General features: G+C 39.6%; 1 protein-coding gene across 2 annotated transcripts in view; it reads left to right on the forward strand.

Annotated features, from left to right (window-relative positions):
* The window catches only part of NAMPT (nicotinamide phosphoribosyltransferase), a 64,586-nt gene that overhangs the window by 18,552 nt on the left and 29,428 nt on the right, over nt 1-16,606 (forward strand). The window contains exons 1-6 of one of the 2 annotated variants that reach the window (XM_074942476.1): nt 8,482-8,513; nt 8,635-8,737; nt 9,129-9,285; nt 13,154-13,257; nt 15,493-15,621; nt 16,268-16,426. In XM_074942476.1, coding sequence (XP_074798577.1) covers nt 8,497-8,513; nt 8,635-8,737; nt 9,129-9,285; nt 13,154-13,257; nt 15,493-15,621; nt 16,268-16,426 — 669 coding nt within the window. In that variant the 5' untranslated portion in view covers nt 8,482-8,496. Of the gene's footprint in view, nt 1-8,481; nt 8,514-8,634; nt 8,738-9,128; nt 9,286-13,153; nt 13,258-15,492; nt 15,622-16,267; nt 16,427-16,606 lie in introns of those variants that run through there. The other variant, XM_074942477.1, reaches the window with a different exon arrangement.

Consider the following 16,606-nt stretch of genomic DNA (forward strand, 5'->3'; position numbering starts at 1 on the left):
GCCTGTAAAAGAAGAGGCATTTTATAGGGTATCAGTGAACCTTGTTAGTCCTGTGCCTATCCAAAAGGGAAAGAACTATATCCTGTTGGTAGTGGACTTTGTCACTAGATATCCTGAAGCAGTTGCTCTGACTAACATAGAAGCTGATTCTGTGACTCAAGTCCGGTTTACTATTTTTAGCAGAGTGGGTTTCCTTAAAGGGATTTTATCTGACCGTGAGTCCTGTTTCATGTCTCAGCTATTCAGTGAGCTATGGAAGTTATGTGGGGTGAAACAACTGAAGGCATCCCCATATCATCCAGAGGCAAATGGTCTTGTGAAGAGATTCAGTGGAACTCTTCAATCTGTGCTGGGAATGTAGGCAGAGAAGAGAGTTCAAGACTGGGACGAATTGTTGCATTATTTGCTATTCTCTTACAGAGAGGTACCCCAAAAATCAGCTAGGTTCTCCCCCATTTGATCTCCTACATGGAAGGAATGTTAGAGGACCTTTAGATCTCAGACTCCTGGGAACTGGACACTGAGGCAAAAGAAGAGCAGTAATAGAATATGTACAAAGGTTCAGAAAAGAGTTAAAACATGGTGGGTATTGTTCAAACAAACCTCAGTGACAGGTCAAACGAAAGGTGTGGTATTATTAACTTACATGTAAATGCTCTTTTGAAATAGGAGATTTGGTGTTAGTCTTAAGCCCTGTAGAAAAAATACCTCAAAAGATCATTCCTAATAATTTTGTATCAGGAGAGGTGAATGAAGATACATATGTTAAAAAGCCTCATGGTAAGGTAAACGGACCCAAGGCTGCAGGGCTGGGGTGACACAGCCTCACTGATTGCACTCTAAAATATCATAGACTCCAGTCAGCCTAATTTCAGTTAGCTTAATTTCAATACCTGAAAAGATAATAGAACAAATTTATTAAACTATGCATTTATAAGCATCTAGAGGATAATAGGGAATAGTCAATAAATTATGCCAAGTCAACCTAATTTCTGTCTTTTTGAGAGGGTTAGTGGATGGGGGGAAGCTGTGGATGTGGTTCCTTGACTTTAGTAAGGCTTTTGACACAGTTCCACATGACATTGTCATAAACCAACTAGGGAAATAAACTGGTTGAAACACTGTAAGTAGTTATCAGTGGCTTACTGTCAAACTGGGAGGATGTATCTAGTGGGGTCTGGTACTAGTCAAAATTTACATTAGTGACATAGTTAATGGAATGGAGAAAATGCTTATGAAATATGTGGCTACACCAAGCTGGGAGAGATTGCTAGCACTTTGAAGAGTAAGATTACAATTCAAAAGGACCTTGACAAATTGGAGAATTGGTCGGAAATCAACAAGACATAATTCAATAAAAACAAGTGCAAAGTGGTATACTTAGGATGGAAAAATCAAATCCTCAAGTACAAAATGAGGAAACGCTGGCTAGGTGGGTACTGCTGGAAAGGATATGGAGGTTATAATGGATCACAAATTGAATGAGTCAACAGAGTTACAATTGTGAAAATGGCTTTAATATTCTGGGGTACATTAACAGGAACGTCATGTAAGATGCAGAATGTAATTGTCATCCTCTTCTTGGCACTGGTGAGGCCTCATCTGGAATACTATCCATTTCTGGGTGCCACTTTAAGAAAGATGTCCAGAGGAGAGCAACAAAAATGATAGGAGGTTTAGCAAATGTGACTTATGAGGAAAGGCTTAAAAAGCTAGTCGTCATTAGTCTTGAGAAAAGACTATATGAAGGAGGGATCTGATAAATCTTCAGATATGTTAAGTGTTATAAAGAGGATGGTGATCAGTTGGTCTTCATGTCCACTGAAGGCAGGACAAGAAATAATTACCTTAATCTGCAGCATAGGAGATTTTGGTTAGATGCTAGGAAAAACTTTCTAACTATAAGGATAATTAATCTCCCTGGCTACTGGACTCGGGCCTAATTGTTTAGCAAACCAATTTACAACATTATAATTAAGGTTAAAAAAAAAATCCTGTTCTAAAACTTTTGATAAAGCTGTTAGGCCAAACCAAACTGACCTCTGTGCTCCCAGAGACAGTGATTGTTAGCCAAATCATTTTTAAACATTGTTTCAAACTGGCTAGGTCTATAGTTGAAAATCCTGCCAAATGTGGCTACCCTTTCTTCTCCTCCTCCCTGCCCCAACTGCTGTTGAAACTGATCACATCAGTAAGATAGTATATTCTAGCATCCATTAAAATAAGGTATCTATCGTACTAACTTATGCCAGGCGTCAAACTCATGGGCCTTGTTGGTGCTGGAGAAATTTTCAATTAACTACAACAGGGTCTGATGCGAGTTTAGTTGAACTTTTGGGAGTCCCATTGTAAACAAATTTCTGCTGACCAGAAATTTTGGTGTACACAGAGGCAACCATTTTTATCATCTGACTCACCTTCTGTTAACACGTTTGAACCTTGCTAGGCACCAGGAATGATCCTGAATCTAGTTCTGCTTGGGTGCCTCTCCTCTTGAGGATGTGTTAAAACAACTCTGGAATGGTTAAAGTGGGTGGGCTATATAGTTTTGAAAGCAGTTTCATTAACAGGCTTAAAGTCTGTTGGGTTCCTCTAGATTATGCTAGAGTAGCATTAGCAGGTAGATAAAGAAGAAAACCCCCAAAATTAATGTTTTCAAAGAAAACATTGCTTTCTTTCTAAGGCCAGGTCTACACTGCCACTTACTTCGCTATAACTTATGTCACTCAGGTCTGAATAAGTCAGCCCCTGAGTGACATAAGTTACACAGACCTAAGCGCTGGTGTGGACAGTACTGTGTTGATGGGAGAGCTTCTCTTGCCGACGTACTATCGCCTTTTGCGGAGGTGGATTTATTATGTTGACAGGAGAGCTCACTAGACACATTACAGCAGCGCAGCTGCACCAGTTTAGCACTTCAAGTGTCGACTAGTCCTTAGTCAGTCTGTGTGACTGTAGTATTTACTTCAGTATCGTTTGCTTTGATTTATGGTGAATATCTATGTATTTCATCTCAAAGTTGTATTTAGCTGCTTCTCAGAGCTGGTTTGCCCACAATTTGAGCTTCAGTTTAACAATCTAGTTTAGTTAAATTGGGTATTGCATCAGTCTTTGCTCAAGTGGCATGTAGACAAAGTCTAAACTATCACCATGTCACAGGATAGGTATACCCTTAGGTAGGCAAGGAAGGGTTTTATAGCTCTGCGGCTGAGTCCTAATGACCACCCTAAGCCTCAGGGCTGCATGGCCTAGTGGCTGGAGTCGCTATGGCAGCCCTCCTCTGCGGGGCCTATTGGCCAGGGCCAATATGGCAGCCCTCTGCGGGGTTGAGGGGGAAATGGGCCGCCATGCAGGGGTGGGTGGTGGCCAGGGTAGGGGGGACCTGGGCCCTCCCTGCTCCACCCATGGCCCTGATAGCGGCAAACTGATTCCTCACTTGGTCATCAGAGATCCATCCAAAACATGCTGCCTTTGTCCCAGTTTAACCACTGGACCAATATCTAGTTCCCCATGGCTACTTCCAACCCTATTTTCCAGCACTGCTGTCCACAGGTCTCCTGGGTCTCTGGGATCATCGGCTGGCGAAGCTCCCAATGGTTCTGTCTACTCTTGGGCTTCTGTGGGCAGCCGGGCATGCTCCTGGATCTCAGTTTGTTTGTTTGTTTGACATCTGGGGCTCCAGCAGCAGCCGGGAAGGAGCCTGCAATGTGCAACCTCCTTCAGTGATCAGGGGAGACTGAGCTGGGCTGCTCCGTTTTATAATGAGGCTCCAGTTGAAGCATGCCCAGCAGTGGTGAGGCAGCGTGTCTTCCTCTACCTACAATAGGGGTTTAACCTTTTCTCATCTAGTGTGGGCTGGTACACCCCGTCACACACCACCAGTCTGATTTAACAGTGTGAGATCATTGAGATATATTTTTCTTTTGAAGGTCCTTGCCTCATTACCTTGCGTTTTTCTATTGAACTGCATAGTTACTTTTGTTATCAAAAGTCTGTCGTCTTAGGTCATTTTAAATTTGAGTGCTCTGTCCCTTTGTATCAACACATCTTCATCCCTAATCAGTCACCTGCAAAGTCTCTACCATTTGCAAAATGTATCAAGTTACTCCTGGATGACAGAACAGTCAACAGTAATTTTTTCCTAGACTGGTCTGTAGGATACATGGAAACTCAGGTGAGATGTTCTCCACATCTCACTCAGTTGTTCAGATTGTAGGTTTTTTTTTTTCAGTGTCTTGCATTTTCTCTTGTCTACCTGGACATGGAAAAAAGTGATTGTAACATTCTTTTGACATTTTTATAGTCATAAGTGCCTTATGATACTGATTTTTATCGCTTTCTTTGTCGTCTGTATCCTTTCTGCAGTGTGTTTATTCACTAATGTTTTGTCCTTCTCAAAGCTGTGTTTTCTACTAAACACAACCCCCTGTATCATGCTTGCTGATTGTCACAATTGTGGTTTGTATATACTTGTATCATGGTAAAGTCTACAGGCCCTAATGAGATTGAGGCTCTGTTATGTTGGATATTGTACAGACACTCAGGGTATGTCTACACTGTGAAGTTGTCAACAAAACTTTTGTCTTTCATGGGTACTTAAAAAAGGCCCCCCGCAAAAGGCACAAGTTTTGCCATCACAAGTGGCAGCATGAACATGGCTTTGCTGGCAGGAGCGCTCTCCTGCCGACAAAGCTAAGACCATTCGCAGAGCTGGAAGTATTTTGTCGGCAAAAGTGCCGACAGAGTGTTTACACATGCTGACTTTTAGCGATAAGGCTGTCGTGTAGACAAGCCCTTAGTAGGATACAGTCCCTACCCCAAGAAGCTTACCGTGGAATATATGAGGCTGAAAGGGTGCGATAAAGGAAGTACTAATGTCCTCATTTTACAGATGAGGAACAGAATGATTTAGAGATTTGCCCAATTTCACACAGGCAGAGCTTAAAACTGAACCATATTTCCTGAGATCCAGTTCCATATCTTAACCACAAGACCAGCCTTTCCCTCTGCTTAACTTCTAACACATTAATATAGGTTGACTGTAATAAACAGTTAGCACTTCAAGGTTATGCAGTTCTATACTTTCCATTTTTCTGAACAGTGAAGTGTGCTAGGCGCCTTACAAGGACACATTCTATACTCTGAAAATCCTTCAATCTTCAAATAAGACAAAGCAAGTGAGAACAATGAACAACGTGAGTTTTAATATGTGGGAGGGAGCATACATTGAGTATGTTGTGCTACAAATATAATGCAAAGATTACTTAAGTATACTGACAGGTTTCGGAGTAGCAGCCGTGTTAGTCTGTATCCACAAAAAGAACAGGCGTACTTGTGGCACCTTAGAGACTAACAAATTTATTTGAGCATAAGCTTTCGTGGACTATAGCCCACTTCATCGGATGCATAGAATGGAACATCTAGTAAGAAGATATTTATACACTAATTGAATCTATTTCCCCATGTTAAGTATCCTCACACCTTCGTGTCAACTGTCCAAAATGGACCATCTTGATTATTACTTCAAAAGGCTTTTTTTTCCCCTGCTGATAATAGCTCCTCTTAATTAATTAGCCTCTTACAGCTGGTATGGGTACTTCCACCTTTTCATGTTCCCTGTATGTATAAATATCTTCTTACTATATGTTCCATTCTGTGCATCCGATGAAGTGAGCTGTAGCTCATGAAAGCTTATGCTCAAATAAATTCCTTAGTCTCTAAGGTGCCACAAGTACTGCTGTTTTTACTGAAGAATAATGTGTCTTAAAATTACAAAGACATATATACCTTGTTCAATCCATTTAAATTATTTCTCAGTACCCAGTGATCAAGATAAGAATTTTAGCCTTAGAAATGTAATTGAACTTGAAATCTGTCAATGACTTTTTAAATATTTGAGGCAATGTAATTGACTATTACATTACACAGAATTTCTCTGACTATAACTCTCCAAGGATTTAAAACTAAATGAAAAGGTTTTCTTTGGGAAGCAGCTTGGTATATATCTTCAGGTAAGGGAATATTTTTCCCAAAGAAACTTGAGAGGGGAAAATCCATTAAATTTGATAGATATTTTTGAATAAAGAACTACTCTGGTTATTAGTAATCCTGTCTGACTTCAGCCTGCAAACTGTAGTTTACGCTTCTCGCACCTTATACTGTGATCACATTGCATATTTCAAGCTAAGCAGCATTGTGCCAGTTTAGTATTTCTTTGGGAAACCTCCAAAGAACACTTTCTATAGATGGAGCAGGAAGTAGTGTTGCCGATTCATTATGACCCTGTTCTCACTAAGGCTGTGTATATATTGCGCAGCTTACAGTGGCACAGCTGTGCTGCTAAAGCCTTACCGCTGTAAGGCACATGTTGTAGCCACTCTCTCTCACCCAAAGAGCTCTCCTGCCGACAAAAGAAAACCATCCCCAATGAGGGGGAGTAGTGTTGTCAGCAGGAGAGCGTCTCCTGTTGACAAAGCGCTGTCCACACCAGCGCTTGTCATTGGTAAAACTTTTGTCAGTCTGGGTGGTTTTTTTTCACACCCTGGAGCAGCAAAAGTTTTACAGACGAAAGTGTAGTGTAGATATAGAAGCAGCTTGGGATCTTTCAGGTTGCTTTACAAAATCTAGGTACCAGTAGTACTGGATCAGAGCCCAGAATAACTATAGTTAAAATAGTAGATGCAAATACTAAATTTCAGTATGCAGACAAACTTAATATCCGTCACATTATGGTGTTGTAAATCAACAAAACCAGAAAAATGCCTAATGAAGGATCTAATCCTGCCAATTTACACACACTAGAAAGTTAATCACATGATTAGTCCAGTTCACTTTAGTGTGAAACTGTCTGGCACAGAATATCAAACATCCAATATCTTGTAATAGCCAAACCTGTTGTTAGTTCCATGCATCCTCTTTTCTTAAAGATCAAGTAATATAATTTTAGTGATCAAACATATTTATATATAAACATTAAGTGGAAGTAAGTGTTCAATATACCTTAATTTTTTCAAATCCTTCCAATTGTAGCACTTTTTCTTCCATACAGATATAATTATGCTGGAAGAATTGCTCAGTAAAAGTGGCAATGTCTTTAAATTCTATATAGAATTTTCTGACTTCCCAGATTAAAACATATTATTTTCCTTGGCTGAATCTAAAAATGTAGTTGTTTCTTGTTCTGACATCTCTGGTAATACACATTTTGCATTTGGAGCAATTGTGTTTTGATGTTTGAGCCAGCTTATGATCCTTTAGCTGTATTGGTTCTGCAGTACTTTCATTATTTGAAGTAAATCCAGACACTTAAAAATACTCTGCCACACTGTCCATGCTTAAAACTTGGGGTTTGAATTTTCCAAGGCCAAAGATGAATAAAAACTTTCATTTTTTACACTTTTTATGATTTATTAAACATTCCCTTACAGCATTGGATACCCAAACACAACAGCATTGTGCTGGTATATGAAAACCAGAAAGTGAAACTGGCCAGTCTAGTTCACTGTCCAAGCTAAGTGAAATGCAAAAAATAGAACAGCGTAAGTGATGAAAAGGAAAATAGGGTTTTTAAAATCTTTTAATCTACAGTTTTAGTAATACAGGTAAGGGAAAAATTAAATACTTAATCTTGAAAGTGTCAGATACTTATTGTAAAATAAGATGGGAAACACTTTTATAAAAAGATATAACAAAACAGAAAAATACTTAGGAATTATCACTTCAGTGTCTTAAAATCCTCTTAATTTGGAAGTAGTAGCAGGGAAAAATTATTTATAATACCTTGTTCAAACCTAGAAATCTGTCAGTCTTCAAAGAGATATCCAAACACATCTTGCACTTTTCCTCCAATTTTCTGTCCTGGGCAGTGATGACACCTCTCCTTTCTTATATATTTTTTTCTGCTGTAAAGCGTGTAGGTGTATATTAGTGTATGGTGTTTACGTGTATATTCTGACAGAGCAAAAAAATTGTGAGAATTAGCTGACTTCTTATGACATTTAGATGGTAGAATTTGTAAACCAGCCCAAACTTTCCAATTTACACCATCGTATACCCTTCTTATCTCACATGCAGCTGTGGGTTGTATGTGTAATTTTAACACTTTAAGAGGAATACCAGCTTTGCAAGTTAAAGGCTAAAATGGCCCGTCTATGGGAAAGGAAGATATAGTTACACTTGAAGTATAATAGATCTGTATAATGTACATGCTAAGATAGTTCCCATCAGTATCTGATAGAATGCTAGGTACGTTTATAACCTTTTGTGTTCACACGCTCAGCTCTTACTAAACATTCACTGTTCGAGTGGAAGATAAGCTTTTATGGAAAGTTTGAGCAAAATCCCTTTAGTAATTCCAGTGGGAAAATACAACTCTTCCATTGAAGAAGAAAATCAACCCACTTATTTAACACAACTAGCAGCAATAACTGTGGCTAGAGAGCTGGCATGGACATAATCAGAGCTAGAAAAATCTACTCCTCTGTTCACCCAGGATAGATGGGAAGCTTTTTTGGGTAAGTGCCATCAGCTTCTTCAGAATCTGAACTGCTTAAAGAACTGTTTCTAGCCTTATGACTATGATAACCTGCAAATGTGAATTGAGCATAAACCGAAGCAGTGCTAACTTCTCAACAGGCAAACATCTTCCGTTCCACTGCTGCTACCAGGTTTGCAAAGGCACAGCAGAACGAAAACTGACCAGTCTTGTCACTTTTCATTGCTGCTATTCAAAACCCAGGTCAGTTTCACGCTGCTGATATAGGGAAACCTAATGTATGAGTAGAAGCAGAGGTGGGCACTAAAGCTATTTACTAGACAGACAGATTGAAAAACAGATGGGGGAAGGAGTAAAATAGGAGAAATTGGGTTGAGCAATCAGAAATCCGAGGGAGGGGTAAACCGGTAGAGAGATCCCGCAACCATCCTCCCAGCTACTAGTATGGATGTAGTGGGGAAATGAGAGAATGTTCCTCATTTCTAGCCTGAAAGAGTTGGGGTCATTCCAAAGTCACATGTAGAGATGGAACTCTGCTGAAAACTCTAACAAGTCTTGTTTATTTGTGATATCTTGTTGTCTGTTCTGTAGTGATATACATTTTGAGCTCTTACTGAGGTTTTTCTTAATGTAGGTTACACATTATAAGCAATATCCACCTAATACAAGCAAAGTTTATTCCTACTTTGAATGTCGTGAAAAGAAGACTGAGAACTCCAGATTAAAGAAGGTGAAATATGAGGAAACAGTTTTTTACGGGTTGCAGTACATTCTAAATAAGTACTTAAAAGGTATTTGTCTCATAATTTCAGCAAAAACATAAATCTCCATATTTTTCTCCAAACTTCTTGAATTCTGATAGTTGAAACAGTTTTTGGATTATTTTAGCTCAGTGTTTGTTTTTTAAATTTGAAGTCTCATTTTATTCTCATGACTCTCAAAAATGAGATGTCATCTTTCGTAAAATGGTCTTCTACATTCAGTGCCTTCTATTTTTGTTAGGTATCAATGAGATATTCAGCAAACTAAAAACTACAAAAAAGAATAAAGTATTTTTATCTGTGAAGATGTTACAATGTTTTAGATAAGTGGTCATCTGAAACATCAAAACTTGAAAAAGATCAGAACCAAAGATAAGTTACCTGGAATCATTAAAAAAGGTAGCAACACCACTCTTTGAGAGTCAATTAAGATTTGGAGGAAAATAAGTTTTATGTTCAAAACTTGAAAAATGTACAATCTGTATTTGCTAATCAGTTATATGCATGTATTAGTAACTTGTGTTTAAGTGTATTTTCCTTTAAATCTAGTAATGATCTATAACAATTTTAATTGTGTGGTAGCTAAGTGTGCATTTTTTCCCCAGACCATTTAAAGGTGTACATCTTAAAACTTCACATTGCATTATAAACTCGTGTTTAGATGTACAATTATTTGTTTTTTTGCATTTCAAGTAAATACCATGTGTTGTGATTCTTCCTCTCATTTCGTTTTCTGTTATACCAAAAAATACTTTTCCTACATCATTGGTCTCAGACTGTGTGCAAATCCTAACCAAGACTCCACCAATGCCAATCTCAGTTCTTGCCAAATGTTGGCACTCCAGTAAAAAATCATTTGGTGGCAATCCCATATCACTCACTGTGAAAAGCGTAGGACCTGAACTTTCTTTTTTTTTTACCTCCTTGAGTTAGGAAAACTGTCCCAAAATAATCACAGCATGATCAGTATACTTAGTCTCCAAAATCTCATTCTGGGGTGGGTTGTCAGAGGCTAGTTGACATTACTATAACAGCTTCTATAGAGTCTAAAGGATTACAGGACAATATTAAACTTAATTCATTTTAGCATTTATGGAATGTGCCAGGTTAGTAGTCCTGTAGATTGAAGTCCCCTGTTTAGCCACAAAAAGAGTATGACAGAGGCAATAGCATTGCAAGCTTCCTCAGAGTGTCCTGCTAAGGTGCCTCAATCCTGTTTTGAAGGGATCATCAGTGTGGAGGAACGTAGCTTCTTATCCACGCTAATTTAGACTTTGGGTGCTGTGCTGAGTGTTGTGACCCCTTCTCTGGGAACAGTGTTGAGGGCATCAAATCATTTCATGTAGATGCTGACCAGCCATCAGTTGATAATGTCCTCAAATTATTACCAACCTGAGCTGAATTTGAACGACTGATCTATAAGTGAAAGGTCTTCTATTCCAATACCAATTTTCTTAGCCATCCTGTCTCTCTTACAATACAACTTTAAAGCCAAAAATGATGCTTGTAAGCATAGCATTCGCTATTACATGTTTGCCCTCCGAAAGCTCTTTGGACACAAAGTAACTTTTTCATGTCTGGGAGGAGACTTTGATAATGAAAGCCTCATCTTTTATTTATTCATCAAGAGCTGCTTAATAATGAATCATAGAATATCAGGGTTGGAAGGGACCCCAGAAGGTCATCTAGTCCAACCCCCTGCTCGAAGCAGGACCAATTCCCAGTTAAATCATCCCAGCCAGGGCTTTGTCAAGCCTGACCTTAAAAACCTCTAAGGAAGGAGATTCTACCACCTCCCTAGGTAACGCATTCCAGTGTTTCACCACCCTCTTAGTGAAAAAGTTTTTCCTAATATCCAATCTAAACCTCCCCCATTGCAACTTGAGACCATTACTCCTCGTTCTGTCATCTGCTACCATTGAGAACAGTCTAGAGCCATCCTCTTTGGAACCCCCTTTCAGGTAGTTGAAAGCAGCTATCAAATCCCCCCTCATTCTTCTCTGCTGCAGACTAAACAATCCCAGCTCCCTCAGCCTCTCCTCATAAGTCATGTGCTCTAGACCCCTAATCATTTTTGTTGCCCTTCGCTGGACTCTCTCCAATTTATCCACATCCTTCTTGTAGTGTGGGGCCCAAAACTGGACACAGTACTCCAGATGAGGCCTCACCAGTGTCGAATAGAGGGGAACGATCACGTCCCTCGATCTGCTCGCTATGCCCCTACTTATACATCCCAAAATGCCATTGGCCTTCTTGGCAACAAGGGCACACTGTTGACTCATATCCAGCTTCTCGTCCACCGTCACCCCTAGGTCCTTTTCCGCAGAACTGCTGCCTAGCCATTCGGTCCCTAGTCTGTAGCGGTGCATTGGATTCTTCCATCCTAAGTGCAGGACCCTGCACTTATCCTTATTGAACCTCATCAGATTTCTTTTGGCCCAATCCTCCAATTTGTCTAGGTCCTTCTGTATCCTATCCCTCCCCTCCAGCGTATCTACCACTCCTCCCAGTTTAGTATCATCTGCAAATTTGCTGAGAGTGCAATCCACACCATCCTCCAGATCATTTATGAAGATATTGAACAAAACCGGCCCCAGGACCGACCCCTGGGGCACTCCACTTGACACCGGCTGCCAACTAGACATGGAGCCATTGATCACTACCCGTTGAGCCCGACAATCTAGCCAGCTTTCTACCCACCTTATAGTGCATTCATCTAGCCCATACTTCCTTAACTTGCTGACAAGAATACTGTGGGAGACCGTGTCAAAAGCTTTGCTAAAGTCAAGAAACAATACATCCACTGCTTTCCCTTCATCCACAGAACCAGTAATCTCATCATAAAAGGCGATTTAGATTAGTCAGGCATGACCTTCCCTTGGTGAATCCATGCTGACTGTTCCTGATCACTTTCCTCTCATGTAAGTGCTTCAGGATTGATTCTTTGAGGACCTGCTCCATGATTTTTCCAGGGACTGAGGTGAGGCTGACTGGCCTGTAGTTCCCAGGATCCTCCTTCTTCCCTTTTTTAAAGATTGGCACTACATTAGCCTTTTTCCAGTCATCCGGGACTTCCCCCGTTCGCCACGAGTTTTCAAAGATAATGGCCAAGGGCTCTGCAATCACAGCCGCCAATTCCTTCAGCACTCTCGGATGTAACTCGTCCGGCCCCATGGACTTGTGCACGTCCAGCTTTTCTAAATAGTCCCTAACCACCTCTATCTCCACAGAGGGCTGGCCATCTCTTCCCCATTCTGTGATGCCCAGCGCAGCAGTCTGGGAGCTGACCTTGTTAGTGAAAACAGAGGCAAAAAAAGCATTGAGTACATTAGCTTTTTCCACATCCTCTGTCACTAGGTTGCCTCCCTCATTCAGTAAGGGGCCCACACTTTCCTTGGCTTTCTTCTTGTTGCCAACATACCTGAAGAAACCCTTCTTGTTACTCTTGACATCTCTTGCTAGCTGCAGCTCCAGGTGCGATTTGGCCCTCCTTATATCTTTCCTACATGCCCGAGCAATATTTTTATACTCTTCCCTGGTCATATGTCCAACCTTCCACTTCTTGTAAGCTTCTTTTTTATGTTTAAGATCCGCTAGGATTTCACCATTAAGCCAAGCTGGTCGCTTGCCATGTTTACTATTCTTTCGACTCATCGGGATGGTTTGTCCCTGTAACCTCAACAGGGATTCCTTGAAATACAGCCAGCTCTCCTGGACTCCCTTCCCCTTCATGATAGTCCCCCAGGGGATCCTACCCATCCGTTCCCTGAGGGAGTCGAAGTCTGCTTTCCTGAAGTCCAGGGTCCGTATCCTGCTGCTTACCTTTCTTGCTTTAATGCTTGGCATTAAAAAATTATCGCATTGTCTGAACTTACTTTTAAACTATTTTTCATTGCAGGCAAAGTGATAACCAAAGAGAAAATCCAGGAAGCCAAAGAGGTGTATAGGGAGCATTTTCAAGATGATGTCTTCAATGAAAAGGGATGGAGCTATATTCTTGAGGTAAAAAATATTCTTGAAGTATATTTTAATTCAAGGTAATTCTAGGTAGGATTTGTGAATCAGGGGATTAGTTACTTCCATCTTTAGGATCACTGCTGTAGTCTGCAAGGACTAGCAGCCGTCACAGAATAATCAAATAATTGTAAATGCATGAAGCAAAGTAGTTTTCATCCTTACAAATGCCAAATATGGCTTTCTGGGTAGTAGGGATTTATTGCTGCCGTCACCTGCTAGTATGAGTTGGGGCTTGTTGGCAAATTTCAATATATAATACAATATTTAGTGCCTGGTTATGTCATTTAAATCACTTTCTCTAATTAATCATAGTAGCTTTTCTTCTAATGCAGAAAGCACTGCAACTTTTTGCATGAGTAAATAGTAAATGGAGAAAATACATTTTAATTGGCATATGAAAATCGGGTGTCTAAATTTTGTAGTGCTACTTAAAATAAGTTGTTTGTTATGAGATATAGAGAACAGTTAGAAATTTTTCTGAGACAATCTCCAAAATAACTATCTTCGAAAACGTTACTTTCTTAGCGTATAATTTTTTTTCAAAGAAATGAGAGCATTTGCCCTTTAAGTGTGGGCAGATTTGTTCCGGTCTTTCCACTCCCTGAAGCTTGCTGCATTTCCAATTTTTATGATAGACTAAACTATTTCTTCAAAAGCATTGCATATTGCATTAGTGATCATGACTGAGGTAATTGATGGCATGTGGGTATGAACATATTGGCATGTGTGGTTGTCCTTTAGCAACCAAAATGGACAATAAGAATGGAAATGCTCCACTTTCACAAAGTGTAACATTAGTGACCAGATGAATCAAACTATTTTTCTCCATTCTGCCATTAACTCAAGAATGCTAAAGGGGTGGGTGGGTGTGGGGGTGCATGTGTGTCCACTTCTGTTCATAGATCCTTTGAATACATTACTAAGATTTTCGCATATCTCTTCTCCTGAAGAGAACCAGTACTTATTTTACTGTTTAATCACTTGGTTTCTTTTTTCCTCTTTAGATTGTCCCTTTTTAACACCATTAACTCACCAATAAATAATTTAAAGCCTTATTGTCAGACAGTCTTTATTAGGCTTCTGTCTTGGGAGGTTGTAATAGGCATGGTCATCTTTGGTCAGTCTGGTTAACTGGTTCCTTGCAGTATATAAATGTGATAAGGCTCTTAAACAGGAAAGGACTCAGATGAAACTCTAGTGATTTCTTGGAAATACTTGGATTTCTTGGATGCATCTCCATGAGAAAGTGCTTCTGAAATTCTGAATGGAAGTGTTTTATTTTAAAAAAAAGTTATACTGATTAATCTTTGACAACTGGAGCTGTTGAAGCAGCATTTTGACATGCATTGGGATATCGCTGGCGAATGTGTTTTGATACTAGCTATAAAACTGCACCATTTTTCTAAAGCAGCACCATTTTGGTACATATGTTCATTTTAACACTTTTTGTACACTTTATGGAAAAACTCCTAAGGCATGTTCCTTTGGGTCTACGCAAGCTGCTACTTATCAGTTTAGTTCGTCGTGCTATTTCAGTAGCTTATAATAGTTATTTTACAGTTGCTGTCTCATAATTTATTCATTGCAAACAGTCTGCTACGTCTCATATTCCACAGTGTGGTGAATATTTCGAACATGAAAGTTAATGTTGATGATTGTTTTTTGAAATTGAAAGAACAAAAATTTGGGAGGCTAGATTCCATGGTCAGTGGATAGAGTAGATAAAACTTTTTAGAAAGGATGTACACTGAATCCCATTTAAAGATATTAGTTCTCTTAAAACAAATGTCTGCACCAAAACATAATGAGACCATTTAAAAAAATAGATGCCAGATGGCGTAACCGTCAAGGTAAAACAGCACAGAAAACTGAACGGCAAAGATCTGTTACATGAATGTTTGTATGGATCAAACCTTTTTTGTTCTTTTCTTTTTAAACAGCAGGGTCTCCTTAAATGAGTGTTCAAAGAATAACATTGTTAAATGTCCTTTGAACCATGGTTATTCATTTTTGTGAAATTGGTGCCTTTTTAAATGTATAGGTTTTGGCATATTTGAGTGGGTGGTTTTTGTGGTTTTTTTTTAAATATTTAGTTTATTTCACTGTAAAGGCTTTCTTTTTAGCAAATATAAAGCCTGACTTTGCTCCACTGAAGTCAATGGAAGCAGGGCTGGCTCAGCTGTTCCTACTATCTAATGCTGCTATTAATTTCTCTTACAGAAGTATGAAGGGCATCTTCCGATAGAAGTAAAGGCTGTTCCTGAAGGCTCAGTCATTCCCAGAGGAAATGTACTATTCACAGTAGAAAACACGGATCCCGAGTGCTATTGGCTCACCAACTGGATTGAGGTCAGGCTTCGAAAATGAAGCTTTCATTAAAAATGAAGAATGGGTTCACAATCATTCCACTTGGGTTTAGGGTGAGATCTCTGGAACCAGCTGGTTTCTGCTTTCAAAAGATCTCTCTTTCTTGAAGCCTGCTGCAGAAGTGTTGTGTAATAGGCTTATTTAATAAATAGGGGAAATTCACAACAGTGCTCAGACATGTTGTGGGGATTGACTTTTGTGTGCATTGGTCTGCAGCTCAGGAAGTTTGACTCCTGCAGTGAGTAGTTGCTTGGCCCACCTCACATTAAAAAGGACTTATTAAATTAAATATGACTCTTAGGCAAACTGTTTTGGACACAGCCAGTATTTCTTGCATCACTTCTAAAAATGAGGAACACCTCTTGGATGAGTGTAGTTGTAAGTTAACAGACAGTAGAATTGGGGAGTGACGTGATGGTACTTCCCAATAAGTCACTTGTGCATATGTTGACACCATTTGCTATATCTGATTTTGCTAAGTCTTTGCAGTGCCCATATAGATTTCCCCTTGGTTCATTGCCAGTATCCTCAGTTGTGCATGGCTCATTGCCAAGTGGGGATTTTTTGAGTCTTGATCAAACATATTTCATTTATGTGCACCTGATAACGGGTTTTTTTGTTGTTGTAGACTATTCTTGTTCAGTCATGGTATCCAATCACAGTAGCCACAAATTCCAGGGAGCAGAAGAAAATTTTGGCAAAGTATTTGCTAGAGACATCTGGCAGCTTAGAAGGACTGGAGTACAAACTGCATGACTTTGGCTACAGAGGAGTTTCCTCACAAGAGGTAACACTAATTTGCCCAATAGCTTGAGAAGTTTAATTCTATTTAAAGAAATATAGTACAGCCAGGAATCTCTAGCATTTTGGCACAAATATCTTTTGACTATTTCTGACACTTTGGTGTCTTGTAATGTTATGAAAGTCTGGATTGTTGGAGCAGTGTGAGTTGGGAGTACTTTATTGA

The sequence above is a fragment of the Natator depressus genome, chromosome 1, assembly GCF_965152275.1.
Source record: "Natator depressus isolate rNatDep1 chromosome 1, rNatDep2.hap1, whole genome shotgun sequence".
Taxonomy (NCBI): domain Eukaryota; kingdom Metazoa; phylum Chordata; order Testudines; family Cheloniidae; genus Natator; species Natator depressus.